Source organism: Argiope bruennichi, chromosome 1 (assembly GCF_947563725.1).
Source record: "Argiope bruennichi chromosome 1, qqArgBrue1.1, whole genome shotgun sequence".
Lineage (NCBI taxonomy): Eukaryota > Metazoa > Arthropoda > Arachnida > Araneae > Araneidae > Argiope > Argiope bruennichi.
The window spans coordinates 16112242-16131146 of record NC_079151.1 but is presented as its reverse complement, the minus strand read 5'-3'; the positions used below and the strand labels follow the sequence as shown (position 1 = coordinate 16131146).

Below are 18905 nucleotides of genomic sequence, written 5' to 3'. Positions count from 1 at the left end.
TGTTAATTATCTTACGCATTAATAAGTCTTCTTCATAATCAAAAAATATATTTTTATTAGACGTCTTTGGAGACTAACTGAATAGCCGGAATTTATGCTCACTAAAATTTTCAATGAAATGTTTTATGTCATTTTGTCTCTTAATAGTTTCAACAGCAAAATATTTTTAAGCTTCAAATTTCGATAGTCATATAACTCACTTTATGACAGAAGCCATATCTCGTTCTGCTCGTTTACTATGTATTTACCTAATTTTCTGTCTGCTTCCATAAAATTTGAAATTTGAGATGTGAGTTTTTAAATAAAATCAAAAACTGTTTTACTGATACCAGACATGACTACAGAGAATGGAATTGTCCAACATTAAAGTCTTACATGTACAACAGAATATTTTGTATAATTTATGGAGTATCTGAAAGAAGCATTCAATAAAAATATCTCTGATTCATCATAAAATGCAGTTTTATAAGAATTTAAATGACGAAAAATGACTTTCTTCTTTTGCAGTCAAAAAATATACTGAAAAAAATTATGAAATCTAAATTTTATAATGCTTTGAATCATATTCATTGAAATCATATTTGAATATCATATACTTAATCATATTCAATAAAATATTTTTGCTACTCCAAATTTAAATTTTAAAAAGTTTTTTTTTATGACCAAATCTGACAAAAATTCTGAAAATTTGTACATCACTATTTTAAGGTAATCAAAATTTCATAATTTTATGCGATTGAGCCAGACGCCAATTGCCGTATCTTCTTCCTGCCATCATTGGAATGGTCTAAAATCGGGCGTATTTATAAGATAATAACTTTCAAATTATCATAACTCAGTAAGTTTTAGCCGCAACAGAGTGGGCCTTTCTTTTTATTTAAAATGTTAGTGTTTTAAGAATATTTTATTAAATGTGACTCATAGGACCGAGGATCTGTATAAAAATATGAAATTCATAATTCATCATAATATTTATTGACTCATACTGCATACAGTACTTCTTCATTTTCACCATTTTCCTTATTGGAGGTATATGCTTAATATTAACTGTTTAGAAAGAAGACGTTGGAACCCTATTCGAGTGAGCATCCTATATGAATATAAAGTATGTTTGCTTTAAATTCTACAGATTATTGAATTAATAATACAAATATTTTAAACGAACATCGAAACCTTTTTCTTGCACTTAATTTTATAGAAACTACCATATCACATGATTATTTCATTTCTTACAAACACTTGCAGAAAATTATATATTTCTAGTTTAAGTTAAAGCTAAAAGTTAACTTAAACCTTAAATATCATCTCTTGTCAAATCGATGTCAACATGTTTACAATAGCTAATAAAGTAACGGGCTGGTGGTGGTTAAATTTAAATCTTATTTTATGTGAAAGAAATTGTTAAAAAATATGATTAAAATATTTTTTTAAAAAAAAAGGATTAAAAATAGCTTAGTGGTTAATAAAGTTGACATCGTTGAAATGATAATTTTTTTGAAATTTAACTTTATGTAAAAATCTATAATTTTGTGCTAAAATATTTTCGGATATTTCACAAGAAAAGCACCAAAATTTTGCTTTATTTTTAGTTAATTAAAATTTTAAAATATTGCTCCTCGGTGTACATTTGTATCCTCACATTTATATGTGCCACGTTTGGTGACTTCATTTCAAACGGTCTGGCCTGTAAAGTGTCAACACTCATACATGTACAAACAAGTACATATTTATCTTTATTATAAGTAAAGATTGAAGAGGACGAAAATTTAAAAAGAAAAAACAGAATGAAAAAATTAAAAACAGAAATTAAGTGATGTAATATAAAGCAGAGAAATAAATTTTAATAAATGAAATTGCAATCACTACAATCCGAGTATTCTCAGATAAAATAGGACAACTATTTACGAAATCCAAAATAGATTTATCATTATTTTCCATAGCCAAATAGTACTATGCATTTCATTCTTTAAAATTATTCTTTATGTTATATTTAGAAACGATGACATTCGCAATCGTAACCGAGTTTAAATGAAATGAAGTCATTTCATTGAAAATATCTTATGCTTTAAAAGATTTTCTAAAATTGAAATTTTAGCATGAAGATATTGATTTGTGTTTTAGATGTAATTAATAATAGCATCGATACACTGCTAAAAGTAATCAATTTGAAAGAAAAAAAATGAATTACTTTGCTATTGTAACTTCACTTTCTTATTCTTCTCTTAAACTACACAGATATTAATCAAAATTTTTCTTACTTAACTTTCAATATGCTAGAAAATCACGCGATTAAATATTTGATGAAGTTATGAAAACGGTTTTAATTTATATATATATATATATATATATATATATATATTCTTTTTTGTAATATATAATAATAATAAACAGCTGTTTTGTAATATATGTCTGTTTCTAGTAAGAAATGGAACTGAATCTGAAAATGCTATCGAATCACTCTTGTTACCTTACGTTTTCATTAAAAAAAAGCTGATATTTCATTATATAGATTACTTCCGTAATGAACTAGTCTGTTATGTAAATTTAAAACCACCAATCTAATTTTAAAAATTTTATATTTAACTAGGGGATTTCACCCCTTCTTCTTGAATCACACATATCCTCTGGTTAGTGGGGTTTCTTGATTGATTGATTGATTCCAAGAACAAAAGTAAATGGGAACAAATTGCTTTAAAAATGACATGAATATAAAAACCCAATTTCAAATAAAAAAAGAAATATTTTAACATTAGTGTCAAATTCAGAATAAAACTCGTTTCGTCAGGAATGAAGAACTAAAATACAAAATTAAAAACTGTTAAACGAATTAAATAAAAGCTTTCTTTAAATCACTAAAAGATTCTTACTAATATAATATTTCCTTTTTACTATGAGCATCTCTAAAAACAAAATTTTAATGCTGATAATTTAGCCTGGATTCTAATCCTAACTTTTAATTTCACTCAAGACAATGCTATATACAACTGACCATGTGAAAATATTGTCTTTTGATCATAAATAATTTGACCAACTTTGTCGAAACTTTGATCTTGTGACTTATTGATGGTCATGGCGAAAGCTAATCTTACTGGAAATTGCAGCCTTTTCATAAATGGCATCTTCTGCATCATTTTGTTTTTTGAATCAGTAGTAAAAATACGTGGTATATGAGCAATTCCGCCTTTATTGTGATGACCCGTCGATACCTCACCATGCAAAATGATTCACTGAATCTTTCTGGCCGCAAACCGAGAACTATCGCTGGATGCACAGTTATTATTTGAAAGAGAGAAAAAAACAATGCAGGGTAACACGTGTATTGTTTAAATATTTAGACGATAGCTAGCCGAGAAACGAAAAATTTCCGTAACAAATAATATTGTTTTAAACTTATTTGCTGTTAATTTTGTGTTAATTAGAGCTTTATTTTTCCGCTTTTATCACAAAATCACCGCCAAGTGTAATATAAATACTTACTACAACGTGATAATAGTTTTTATTAAATATTTCAAACAATGCTGGCAAAACAAACTTCAAATGTCATGGGTCAGGTGATTCACTATCTACAAATGACAAAACGAATAGAACGCAATGCTTACATGAAATTTTATATATATAATAGAGAGATTTGCAAAGTTTAATTCACCATTCATGAACAAAAGAGAAGATATAAAACAAAATCTATTGTATTATATTCTGAAAACAAAACTTATTTTTCTCAAATCCATTCCTTGATATTAATTTAATTGATTTTACCAAATTTTTAGAATTGCATACAATGAAAGGTAAGAGTCAAAAATACACCAGCATTTCTGTAGAATTAATTACTTGATACAAATTTCTTGTTTTACATGCGATAAGAATTTTAAGTAATATATTTCACCTCAAAAATGAATTAAATGAAACAGTTCTTGTTCTTCTTAAAGAAGTATCAAAATATTATTTCTAAATAAGCAAAAAGTATCATATTTTTTTCTCTAGGCAAGCAAATTAACAAAATATTATTTGTAAATAAGGAAAAAATATCATATTTTTTCTCCAGACAAGCAAATTAACAAAATATTATTTGTAAATAAAGAAAAAATATCATATTTTTCTCTAGAAAAACAAATTAACAAAATATTATTTGTAAATAAACAAAAAATGTCATAATTTTTCTCTAACTAACAAAATTAAAAGTCTACAGATGTAATTTTTGACAAAGAACATGGTAAAATGAGATATAAGTGAAAATTATTTTAAATGGAAACGTTGCAAATTACCAAAGTGTATGAAAGTTTTCCATGATGAATCCTGAATTATGATTGTTTAAGACTGTAATAAATACCTGTAGAGATTTTTATGAAAGTAGTATAATTCTAATAATTCTAAAATTTCTTCGCTAATAATTCTTATTTTAGATGGAAAAAAAATTCTCACAGTTCCATTTTTTTTCCCCCATCCAGGAAATCATGATGGTTTTAAATAGAAGCGAAAATAAAAAAATAAACAAGTAGATAATTGATACAAACAGATATTCAAGAAATGCTACTTCACTGTTGAATAAAATTTCTACGAAATGCTCACAAATGCAATGAAACAATAGGAAGGTCCATTATAAGTAATTAAGTAGTTTACTTTTATTATACATACAAATTATATTTCCTCATATAGAGAAAAATATTTTATCTTTAGTATTGCCTTTCCTATTGAATAAAACTATTAAAGATAAATTACTTCTTGCTGGATTTTGTATTATTCTTTAAAAATTATTAATTACTTACAGAAAAAAATTTGTATTCCGTGATTTTTATAAATCGATTTTGTATCATATGTGAATTTTTAAGAAGTTTAAAAATTGTTTAGGGCAACTGATATTCTTAATAATAATTCGAAATAATTTATATATTATAATATTTCATTTAATTGATTATTTAAAATTGTTTCTTGATTATACATACATTAATAGTATACTATTAAAAGTGACCATATCGAAAAGTATTACAAATTACAGAGTCAAAAGAAAGTGACGATGTATGCACTCTCTTTCATTTATATATAATCTCATATTCTTTCTTATTACATGACAATTAATTCAAACATTAATTTGTTAATTATTAATTAAAGTATTAAGATAGTTCATATTTTAAATAAAAACGAAAATTAAAAAATAAAGAACTAGCTAATTGATAATAATAATAATTATTATTATTATTATTATGTCCATATATAGTAAAGATTATTTTTTCCTTATGTTTCTATTTAATGAGAATATTTTAAGTCATTTTTCTTATTTATTTAAGTCATTTTATTTTTACTTACAACTAAGTTACTACTTGTGAAGTTTAATTAAAATTAGTATAATTATTTAAAAACTATTGATAGCTTACCTAGAAATTTATATTTATTTATCAAAAAATATCTCTTTATATTAAAAATTGGTGGATACAGTCTGAGAAGTCTAAAAATTGTTTTTAGTGCAAATGATATTCTCACTTTTTAATATTTCCATATAACCTAGATAAAATGAACAAGAAAATATTTTCAACTTTTCAGTAAACCAAGTATGTCAGTTAGTGATAAATATATAAAAAAGAGATCGTTTCAAAATATTTCTATGCATTGAAGCATGTATATTTCAAATATTTTATATTGAAATGCTTCAGGCTCCGAGATTGGTTTTTGTGAAATTGAAGAAAAACATTAAAAAAATATATGAAAAATAAATAAATTATAAATTTAGTGTGAGTCTAGCGTTACTCTGAATAGTCAACTAGGAATTACAACCGATTGTTAAATAAGTCTTTATATCAAAATGCTTTCACCTAAATGATGTTTTTTAGAAATTTAGATCTAAATTATCATTGTCTTTCATGTTTCTTGTTACATAGTATCCGATTAGCAAAAAATGGCGAAGAATATAGTCGTAGAACAAAAAGACATTAACTAAAGATCTGATTATAAAACATATATATATTTAACTGAAATGTGAAAAACAATCTTTAGAATCTTATTATAGTATTTAATCTGACTAAATAAATTTTTACTTTAAATATTCAACGCAAAAGATGTTGAACTTTTCTTTGCCCTTTTTAGCTGCCTTAAAATTTAAAATAATTGAACTGAGTGACATATTCATGCATTTTATTCGACCTTTAAAAATAAGATATGTTCCTTAATTTCCATAAATTCCAATAAAGCCCTCTTTATAAATTCCATTCATACATTTAATACGGAATTTTAAAATAACCAAAATGTTTCCATTATTTATACTTCCGAAGATAGTTAAAAAAGATATGCAAATCGAACTCGTTTTTCATGAAGATAAGTTCTGACATCTTTAGTCCTGCTCAGTACTGTCCTGGCCATTATATATATATATATATATATATATATATATATATATATATATATATATATATATATATATATATATATATATATATATATATATATATATATATATATATATATATATATATATATATATATATATATATATATATAAAAGATTTGGATCGAACAAAATGCTCAACATTCAGCTGATATTTCTGAATGGCGCAAGCTTTTGGCACCCATCGAAGGCCTTCCCCGTTTTGGAAGAAACTACAGCCTATATCTTCATTCGATCGCCACCACATTGTTCGACTGATAAAGGATTCAAGTGGGCAAACAGCCATCTCACTTCTATACAGCCTTTTCAGAATTAATTTTCATGCGCACTGCTTTTATAATGAATGCAATTTCTCACCGCTTTATGGCAAAACTCATTTTTTAAGCTTAACTTCCAAGGCATTTTTCCCAAATGTCTTAAATCCACCCTTCGAGCTTCCCCCTTCTGCCATCCCATTTGGGCTGCTGGTCGTAAAGAGTTTGCTCAATAAGTTCGAAGCTCTCATAAACACGTTGTAAGAATGCGGATTAATAAAGAAGTGTGAGACCTTTCTCAAACAAGTTCCTCTTTTTTCTTTTTCTTTTTATTTCTCAGTTTAATAAAAACTTATAAGAGACAAAGAACGGAACTGAAATGTTTTTGAATGCGATCGGAACCACAACATGTACGCGTCAATCCTTACATTTCTTTCAACTAATATTTGAATTTGGTGTTAGAATAAACTATATACGCAACACTCAGTTTGCGGATCACATTTCGATATTATGAGATATTTATCCGACAGTTCACAATATAAATTCACAACTGCATTCAACAAACATATTAATGAGAGATAACATCATAATCAAAAATAAATCTTTTCATCATTCATAATTATAACTATAAAAAATTATGATCATAAAATATAATAATTATAACTAATACAAATGAGGCCAGTATTATAATTGAATAAAAATATCCAAATCTCCAAATGACTGGAAAACAGAAGCTAAATTGAGTGCAGATAGTAAGGCAAGTTACAACATAGAGAAAAGAATCAAAGAATAATTTTTACACATATATATGACTTTTAATAAGTTTGAAACTCTGTAAATAGTTTTTCAGAAATAAAATTGTAATTTTTTACTTATTTTGTAATTCAAATTGAACGATCTATGTATATAAACCCGATGTGATGATTTAAAAAGAAAGAAACATAAGTCGATTTTTTTTCTCGTCATTTTTTTTCTCTCTTTCTGGTCTACGAGATGTTCGAAAATTAAGTACTTTAATCGTCAAAAAATTTGATATTGATATTTTAACGACCCTTCACATTCAGATTTCGAGAATACAAAAAATACGTTTTTGGATTTATACCTCTCTGTCAATCTGGACAGAGTAACTCAAAAAGGCTTTGTTCTAAACAAATGAAATTTAGTATGTATCTTTGAAACCAAATTTGTAGATTTCTTTCAAAATTTGAACGACATCTATGAATAGGAAATTTATCTGTCTCTCTGTCTAAATGCAGTTGAATAAAATAACTACAAACATAATTTGTAATAAAGGCTTCGGTGGATAAAATTTGATACTCTGTTTTAGTTTCTAAAATCCATACCAACTTTGAACCAAATCCATCAATGATTGACTGTCTGTCAGTCTGTGCATTCAAATTTCGGTTCCAATGAGTCGTCAAAAAGACATAAAAAATATATACTCAGTCTTCTTCAATACTCTACGATGCGTAAAACTTTAATGTGCGGGACGTTGAAAATAAAAATCTGAGCACTCACTACGCTCACGACTTAGTCTAATATCCGCAGTTTTCATGTGGTGGTAGGCATAATACCTTCATTATGAAGTTTCGGGGAGATCACCCCTGCTGGTTTAAATTTAAATCAAACAAAAAGCAGTTGAAAAAAAACTGTTTGGAAATGATTTCCGTGTCTAACAGTCTTAACAATCCCACATAATTATGATTTTATATGAATATTTGAATTAAGGTGTACGTACACACTAGAAGATTTCTTTTTAATTTTAACTTTAGAAATCCAGTTTTTTCACAGTAGGTCATTAATATATGTTTATAATCATTTCAGTGAGAAAAATATATTACACTAATTATTAATTAATTAAATAATATTTAATGAGTTAATTAGCATATTTTTGGAACATGATATCTTAAATTCTAATTTGTACATACATACAATTCTAGTTGGAAATGATGCCTAATATTATTCTTCATGTTGTCTGCCTCAATCAAGTTATAAAATTATATAGTTTTTTTTACCAATTTGTTCATCAACGATGAATAGAAAAAAGCGAGATTTTTTCTGTAATTTTAGCTTTTAAATAGCTATAAAAATATTTATTTCTATAAATGTAACTTTAATTGAGGCACAAAACATTCACTGTTTCATATAGATTATTTTGATATATAAATAATTGTATTTGGTTCATTTCTTGTTGAGTTATGATTGTTTGAATGAAGCAACATAGTAGAAAAATATAATTTTTCATAAAATGAGTTTAAAAAATACCGTAACTAGAGTTTTTACTGAAAGTACCTCAAGAAAAATAATTATAACTCGAGAAATATTCTGAATATTGACATCTTGGTAACGTTTGAAAGATAAAGGACCAGAGAACATTTTGAAGCAATAAAAAAATATTCGATATTTTGAGCGATTTTCGAAGTTTCAAGTGTATACATACACCTCTTTATTTTTAACAACATTTTAGAACATTATTTAGTTTATTTTTTAGTAAAAAATTATTGAGATTAAATAATAAAAGTTATCAATGATTGAGTAATCTTTTTATTTTGTAAAGAAAAAAATCTTAAATTAATTTGATTTATGCTTTTAAAATGCATTTAGATTTGCTGTCACAAGTTACAATTTTCAAGCCTTTTTGTAACTTATATGATTTTACTGAAATAATTTTTTTCTCACCATTTAACAAATCATTTTCCAAATAAGAAGTTGTACCCTGGTAGCACACATATATTGTACAACATTTTATAATATAAAACAATATTCGCAATATTATATAATATTGTTTAATATTGAATAATATTATATAATATCGTACAATATAGCGCTACAGGCTGTGCAAACCGGGTAAGGCGCTAATCACTTTAAACAAATTAAAATCGTCAGAAATCTTTTTCACCCTTTTCAGACATAATACATCATTTAGATGTAATTTTAATATATTTAACCTTTCGAAATTAATATCTCTATAAAATTTTATTCAAATGAAGGAGAACATGCTGCAAGTTGAAAGATGAAAATAAATGTTTTTCATGTGAGCAAAAATTATTTCATCTATATGTATTCAAATTTCATTTTATTTCTATTAAAATATATACAAAGTTAATCATTCAAGGGACGTTTATATATTTTGGGAAAATTTTGATGACAATATAATCAGAAGAAAATAGAAAAACATGCTAGGAATGTGCCTTTGCTGTATTCTGGTAGACGATATGGAAATTAAGAAGGTAAAATATTTTTTTTTTCGTTTCAAAGTCACATTCATCTCACAGTACAAAAAATCATGCTTTTAATTTGAAAGGGGGGAAATTGTCAAAAATTTTGATAAGGAAGATGATAAACAAATTAAATTCCCCAAGAATTGTTTATGCAAAACTATGGGAAGTAAAAGTTTTTTTTAAAGAAAATCCAATTGAATAAGCAGTTATTGCAATTTTTTAAATATGAACCTATTAAATAAAAAAATAAACGATTCTGCCATCACAATGACGTGGCAAACGTAGTTTCGTATGTCATCTAAAATTTTTATGCACATTGCCTAACGTTTCCAGATGACCTCCTTCTTTCTTCTGTCAAATGCTCCTTGGACTTAACTATGGGATGTGTGGTTACTGAACATACATCAAGATCTCGAACTGCCTTCTTTAACAAAGTTTCTGAATTCAATTAAAACAAAATTCTCGTTTTCCTTCTATACAAGTACTGAAGGAAAGAGTAAATGTAAATTGCTGCATAAAAAGGAATTTGTTGGAGATATAAATGAAAAGAAAATTTCTATAGATGAAAATATGTGGTTAGATTTAAAAGAATAAGAAAGAAATATCGATTTCTAAAAATATTTAATTGTTATAAGTATTTAACTTACAGATTGTAAATACGTCTCAACAATTAAAGTCATTTGATTTCAATTTTTGGGAAATATTTTTCGAAATATGGTACTAACTGCCATTAAAATTCTCACCCATCCCCAAAATTAACTAGAGCCTATTTCATTGGATATACTGGCCGTATAAAAGGTGAAAGAGAATTTGGTATCAAAAGTCTGTACTATTTAATTGCATCTCCAATAGCCATTGCTGTTTGACACCCTTAATAATATTTTTTTCAAAATGCTGTTAAAATAAATACCTCGGTTAGACAACAGAGAATTATGTAGAAGACATAGAATAAAATCATATATGTAATCTAGAAAAATATTCTTTTTCCATAAAAACCAGTTAAGTTTCATTAAAAAATACAAAGAAAAGTGTATTAAATAGAAAATAATTTGCTTATTTTAGGAATTTTTGAAATGATCCCAAAATGTGCCATCCTTTTCCATAAACTGTGAAGGCATACAACAATCTTAAAGAAAAAGAATTCATCCAATATATCCGATCTATCTTATCTTCGATTGCATCCGCATCCTTTGGCAACATTCCAAGTCGTATATTTGAAATTTGACTAAATAGTTTCATTCGCTTCGCAAATCGAAAATTGTCTGATATTTTCTTGTCATTAGAGGGATTAAAGGGACAGAAATGCCACTTCCAAATTTTAGTAACCACCTTCCCTTTAAGAAAATTAACGTGCATAATTATGAATTATAGCAAGTATTTTTTTTAAATGACACATCCACAAAAATATTGCGAAAAATAAATTTCTATGATAAAAGCAGCTTTATCAACGATTACATATGATTATAATTCAAACCGCAATCCAGAAAACCCAAATTCTCAAAACAAATATGTGTGAGTTCATACCGCATCCTCCATACATTACCAGACACTTAAAATTCATACCCATGATAATAAAAAATACGGCTCGTTATTTTAGTATCTAAATCTCGCACAATTTTTTTTTTATTTTGTTATAATTTATATAATTTAATTTTAAAAAATTAGAAGATTCGAACTTCTAGACAAGTATTGTTACATTATACGCTTTTAGGTTTGATTCATCAATCTTTATTTTTTTAATACCTATTCTTCATTAAGCAGCAGAGATAATATATACGTAAGGTTCAAATATATTTAATAACTTCGCAACGCGCTTGAATATAAATTAAGCAACTAAAGTAATGAAAAGTATTGCTGGAAAATATGCATAAAATATTCTTAAAATCATTAAATAAAAGAACAAATTTTAAGGAAATGAAATGAATATAGTTGAAAAACGGGCTTTCTGAAATTTTGAACGGACGTAAAAACGGCTATCGTGCGATAATAAACTTTGAGGCTACTGAGGAAAAGCATTAATTTTATTTTTTATTTTTAACGAGCCATCTTTGGAGACCAATTGTATAATGTTTGCTAAAAATGTCAGTTCATTATTTTGTATAACTCGGTCTTAATGTCTTCCAGAACGAAATATTTTTATACTTCAAATTTTAATAGGCATATAAATCATACTATTTTAGGAGCCTTGCTCCGTTCTAGTCGTTATACTACCCATTTCTGTAGTTCCCTATTTATATTTTTAAATATCTAATAATACCATAGAAACAGCAGTGTTTGTAAATGGACGTCCTTTAATAATTGTTTATCATTGCTCGATTCTGAAGTTAACCTTCATTTCAAATCCTATAAAATTTCAACAATTTTATTAAAATCACGCCTTATACCGAAACTTACTCAATATGCGAATCTTCATACTATAATCTTCAAAAACGGGGAAAAATTTTTTGGATGAAATATTAGTAGCAACAATGAAAATTATTTGAATTTGACTCCAACAAAGAAATATATTACTATAAAATGCGCTAAAAATATTTTTAAAGCTAATTAAAAATTGAAAAAAAATTATATGGCAAAAAATTGGCATTATTGGAAAGATGATTTTTTGAAGGTGATGATTTTAATCTAAAAATTCATTTTGTGCTACAAAATTTTTGGAACTTATCAAAAAAAATGATCAAAGTATCGCTTAATTGTTAATTGACTGAAATTCTTATTAAAATTTCAAAAAGGGTTTACATTTCCACGTTCATTAATATATATGTGGTAAGTTTGGCAGCTCTAAGGTCAAATGGTCTAGCCTGTGTGTGTGTCACACAAACACACATTGATGTTTATATCAGATATGTCAGAAAACTTTAGAATAACATCAATGGTCGTTGGCCCCATTGTCAACAGATGTCTCAAGAATACTTCTCTACTGAACACTCTCAATCATGAAAAACCACGTTAAAGGACACCACTATCAACCATTGTACTGATTTCGCCAATTTTACTTAATATTTTATTTCATATACATACAATTTTTATTTCATATTTCATGATCCTTATATAAAACATCAATGATCGCTTGACCCTCCATTTTTGACAGAAATCTCAATGCATAAAAACAACGGCAGAATTTACCAAATTTTTAGATTATCTAATATCACATTCCTACTACTAATAATAAAGATCAGTGTGTGCGCATGTGTGTGTGTCTGCAGACACACATGCATTGATATTTACACACAATTTGTATAAAAATCAATGTAAAGATCATTACACATACACACACACACATTGTTCCTTATTATCAGTAGAAATTAGTATTAAATAACCTAAAATTATTTTTTACCTTCTGGTATTCTCAAAACAAAATTAAGATATTTGAGAAAGATATAATTATTTTTTATGACTTTTCCAGTTAATTTACTTACTTTGATTTTTAAATTAACTCTTCCCATTTAGTACTGCGAAGACTCTATTTGATTCAGTTATTTCAGTTCATAAATTGAATAATTATTTCAATAAATATACAATTTATATATTTTTAACTACCTTGATAAAATAAAATATAAACCTAATTCAGTAAGAATTTGTAATCAATATCTAATCATTAAGAATTTATTTTCATTTAGTGTTCCTTAAACAATCTTGTTTGTTTGACTAAATCAATAACTGGAAAGGAAATAAAATATAAATCGATAAAAAATGCAACAGAAAAAATTCGTTTGGCAATCATATTCTTGGATTTCTTTGTTCTGAAATTTATATTTTGTTGCTCGGGTTGGATGCAAATTTATGGCGATGCATAGTTTCCGAAAACATTAATAGCTAAAAGTAATATTTAGAAAAAATTATCCTCAACCTCGGAAATCTGGTGTAAAAAAAACGACAAACTGTTGAGAATTCACCATGCCTTTCCTTTGGTATCATTTCCATGTGTCATTTCATTTCATGTCTCTAAGAAAAGCTCCGAACGATAGATAGTAGTCAAATACGATGTGGGGAAATGCTGCGTTCTTCTAATATCCTATTCAGTGAAGTTGTCTTCTTGCAATATTACTATCATTGCAAAATAAACCTTTCTACAGTTAAAATCCTGGAAGGTGATGGACTCGATTTACGCTCTTTTGCTTAAGGTTAAAGTTCACTTAAGATTATGAAATTTTTTATATATTTGCATATTAAAATATAGATAGAACAAAAAATTAAAAAAAAAAAATTAACGAAATATATTGTGTAAAAAATTAAAAGATATGTAATTCTTAAAAATTTCAAAGTTTTTTTAATTTTTCTATTATTTTTTCCTTATATAAATTAAATTTATTTGAAACAAAACTGGATATGATTTTGTGATTCCAATTGGAGATTAATTTTTTAGAAATATTTTTATGTACATGCAGTGAGTTTATGTTTTTCTAAACTAGAATTGACTTTTAATGATCTAAAAGAACTCGAAGCATAAAATATGCACCCAGTTTTCTTTTAATGTTAAACTGAAATCTTCATTATCGATTTTATTTAATTTCTGAAAAAATTAAAACACCTGGAATATTTTAAAGACATATAAATCTAATCAGAATATTGAAATTTTCCATTTTTTTTTTTCAATTAATATTCAATTTCCTTCAAATATTCATTTTTATTCATGAAGGCATTTTATAATGCTGTTTTAGTTTAATATAAACATATATTTTGTTGTTGAAACAATAAAAAAATAATTCCATATTTTCATCCATTTTTATTTATTTCAAATCCACTGTTCTCTTATTAAGGAAATATTAAATTTTGACTGCTCATTTAAATGAGAATTCCACATAGTTCGAAACGCAACTTTAAAAAATAACAATTTTTGCAAACAAAGATATAATAGCTGTATCTCTTCTGTAAAATAAATTGCTATATGTCTACTGCAGAATAGATTTTAAAAAGCATATTTGATTTTACTTTGATTTCGAACTTTTAAAAAATCTGGTATAAACATTGATTGAATCAAAAAATTGTAAATAAATCAATAAATTTCAATTTTTTTTAATTTTTTGATTTTATATCTCATTAAAATGCACCGTACTCTACAATTTATATGTGTATACTTTAAATTAATCATATTAAATTTAATTTGTTGTAAAATGCATTATTATAAATAATTCGCCCTGTTTTAAATTTGTTATGTTTTCATAAATTGATTTATTTATAAAACAAATGGAAACTATCTGACTTATTGCGCTATCCACAGTATTTGCTACTGGGATGCTCGTAATTCCTAATACTAATAAGTAGAGATCCTACATTTTTACACTTTACTAATTGGAATATATATGAATCATATTCTAAATAGAGTGAGTTAATAAGTGTCAATTTATTTTAAAGGAACGAAAATAAAATTTTAAATTATGAACTTTGATATTTATTTATTTATATGTGAAATCCAGTGACCATAGCAAATGTATGGTTTTTATAATGCCATTATTTATTTAATAAATATACTATTCAATGGCTCTTCCAAATGAAAGGCGGAATTTTTAAAAATAATTATATCTACATGATATTTTTTTAATTTTATAAACCTCATCATGAGTTGGATATTTTATCATGATCAACGATATATCCAACTCTTTAATTTTGATTGATAATATTTTTTTTTTATTTGAATATTCAAAACTGCCATAAAAATCAGATCTCAGTATGAGAAATCCCTTTGTAGTGCTTTATCTAATACATGTTTTAATTTCAAGATAAAATTCATTTATAATTAAAATAGAAATTTAAATATTAAGGTAAAGAAATCTGTAAAAAATATTTTCATTTATTCATATGTTTCTTCTCATAAGCTAATACACTTTTCCGGAAATTTTCGTAAAATTCCAATTAAGGCACTGATTGTTTAGACTAGTAAAATAAAAAATTACATAGCAGTTTTTTTAAATTCAATTATTGAAAGATTAATATGCATGAAGTAGGGTAAATAAGGGTAAAAAAAGAATGAGGGTGTTTTTAAAAATATATTTGGCAATCACAACTAATTATTAAAAAAGAAAAGAAATATTAATTAAGAGTAGAAGCAATATTTTAATTTTTAATGTAAAATTTCAGAACATGTTTACAAGATATATTTCAATTCAAACCCATTTCACACTAATTTATTTATGCTATTCAGAAATTAAAAAGACATTCATTAGAACTAATGATCTTTGAGTCCATACAAAGTGTCAGAATTACATTTATCACTTTAACTGCACATAATAAGCTGTGGAGTTATGTAAAATAGAAAGCTAAATAAAATATGAATAAAGTCTATGTGCAATTTTTATTTTCTTAAGAATTTTCAATATATTTTTTGAGACTTACATAAATATTTTATAATATATAACAAATTTGTTCTCATTATAAACCTTATCAATGAATTAACTGTTCGAATGTAAATATAATAAACAATTGTGCAATTTGAACAATCATAAAATGTAATGATCACATGACTTTGAGGTATAAAGAACGCATATGAATAGACTAAAATCTCATTTTTTGATGCAAAAATGTAGTTTAAATTTTAAGACAAAGGAATAAACAAATCACATGAGTTAAATTGTTTAAAATACTTCATTCAATATAGACTGCGTATTAATCTTCGTATTATAGCAACTAATTAGTTTGACTTATAATTTTTAATGCGTTTAAATAGGATATCTTTATTTATTTTCATTATTATACGGTAGGATTAATAATCATAATATCCCTATATGATGATATAACTAGCGCTTGTTTTATTAATATGGTTACTTCCTTTCTAAGAGACAAATAACAAAGGGAAACTGTCTTTTTACAAACAAATGCCAATCTCTGTAAACTTATTGAAGTAAATCAAATGGTAATGATTCGCTTAAGTAAGCATCTATATCTATATTTCATCTATATTTCGTTTTTAGAAAGAAAAAAAAAACACTTAACAAATTTAAATTAATTTCATTGGAAGTTTCATTAAAGGAAGACTACTTTCCTTTAATGAGACTTCATTAAAGGAAGACTACTTTCCTTTAATGAGACTAAGGAACTAAGTCTCATTAAGTTCAGGAATTAGAACCTACTTTCTGTTTCCTAACAGGAATGAAGGTTTCCAATGCCGTGTAAAGCAACAAAAAAATTTTAATTACTTATCAACAATTAAGTTGGAAAACGCAAATTAATTGTTTAAAATATAATTTGTCTGTATGAATTAAAAACGATTTGTTTGCAATTTAATTTTCCTTTCAAATAAATTATAATTCATTATTTTTAGTATTCATGATTTTAATTTGAATTTGCTGCTGATTTCAATCACAAAAATCAATAACAATGACTTCCAAAACGCGAGCCATATCACAAGTCACAAAGTAACTTCTAATCTGCTCTTCAGTCGCAATTTATTTTTCTTTTCAACTTTTTATCATCCTGAGAAGATTTCATTCAGTTACTTCCTAATTTTACCATCTGTTTTCTATGAAAATCTAGCAACGCAAAGCTTCACTTTTAGAAGAGTTTATCTCAAACAACACCTCCATCAACGACTGTCGTTTCGCTGCCACCTAAAAACAAACAAAAAGCGCTCGATTTGACATGTTATCTCACAATCTAGAGTCACACTGGATATAAATCCCAGAATAGATATTTTATAGACATACAAAAGAGATCTCTGTGTAAATAGGAAGATGAATACAACCACAGGATGTTCAGAAACCTTCTCATCGGAGTGGGTCGAAGAGGGTGGCGAATGGGTCGTGGACGGTCGGAACGTGCGCTTGACCCGAATCGGGAGCAGCCATTGCGACTCTAAAAGCACTCCATCAGCCGTCCGAATCGAAAAGGGTTCGAAACGGGTCAAGATATCCATCTCGGGACATAAGGGAGGAGAATGTTCCTCCTGAGTGGGATGTGAGAAGGAGGAACAGAAAATAAAGCGGAGAAGAGCGGATGAGAAGCGAGTTGAGAAAGGGGGGTGTAGCACTGACCTGAACTTGTTCTTGTCCCGTTCCTCTTCATCTTGTGCTCGGGCGAAGACGTTCCGCAGTATCCTTTGCTCTTCCTCCGAGAATTGGCTGATGTCGACGGCATCCATCGCCGACCCATGTCCCTCAGAGCGGCCGCCGGCCCCCGCACATCGCAGCGAAGGAGGGACTGACCACGGACGCCATGCTAGGGCGACTGGAAGAGAGGGTGCCGCAGCCACAGCGCGGCCCTGCTCTACGCCTACACCGCGCCACGTCACGGGGCAGGGGGAGGGGAGGAATCCGCTCAACTGCTGGCACCCCTTCCTCTCCCCGGACGCCCCCGCAGGCGCGCGCACCTCTGGAGAAAACAGGCTGCTTTCGGTTTTTGTGAAAGACCCATTTCTCTCTCTCTCTTTGAAAGTGGATTTGCGCCGTGAAGGTGGTTCGGTTTCTCCTTTGGGTGGGGATGGAAAAAATCAGCCTGCTGGAAATGGATTATAGAAAACATTTAGTTTCGCATATGTGAGAGTATTTAGCGATCAGATGAATCTTTTGATTGGATAGATTCCACCTATTGCAAAGATGTCATTATACGATTTCTGAAAAATTTCTACGCTGTTTCGCCAATTCAAAATTCGCATCGAGAATACGCACGCATTCATTTATGTATATATAAACATAAATCTATAGAGCGTTTATAATTTCACGAGACATAGGGTGGAACGGTAGGCCGGGCACACAGAAATAATTCTTTTTTTTTTCGTTGATTTTTGACATTGAATTAAATAATAAAAAAAGGGTGTATCGAATAAAGTATAAAACATAGATTTAAAAGAATTCAAAATTACAACAGCACAGCAATCCAATTACATGAATAAAACATTATCAGCGCATACATTCAGACGTCAAATAGTTTGAGCTCATTTTTAAAATTCCTCAAAGGATTTTTTTAATAATGCGATTTTCTGCCTATCCTTAGCGTATCTCTGATACATCTTGTAACTTCTATTTTTTATTCATGCAAGTTGGTTATGTTACTATAAATTTAAATAAATATATATATATATATATATATATATATATATATGTATTCCATCCATTTTATATTAGGAAT

At 27.3% G+C, this 18905-nt stretch overlaps 1 protein-coding gene across 4 annotated transcripts in view; it reads right to left on the bottom strand.

Annotated features, from left to right (window-relative positions):
• Positions 1–18195, bottom strand: part of LOC129972885 (regulating synaptic membrane exocytosis protein 2-like) — a 100052-nt gene extending 81857 nt beyond the window's left edge. For all 4 annotated transcript variants that reach the window (XM_056087228.1, XM_056087376.1, XM_056087454.1 and 1 more), the window contains exon 1: positions 17813–18195. In XM_056087228.1, coding sequence (XP_055943203.1) covers positions 17813–17919 — 107 coding nt within the window. In that variant the 5' untranslated portion in view covers positions 17920–18195. The remainder of the gene's footprint in view (positions 1–17812) is intronic.
• Positions 18196–18905: the final 710 nt, after the last annotated feature.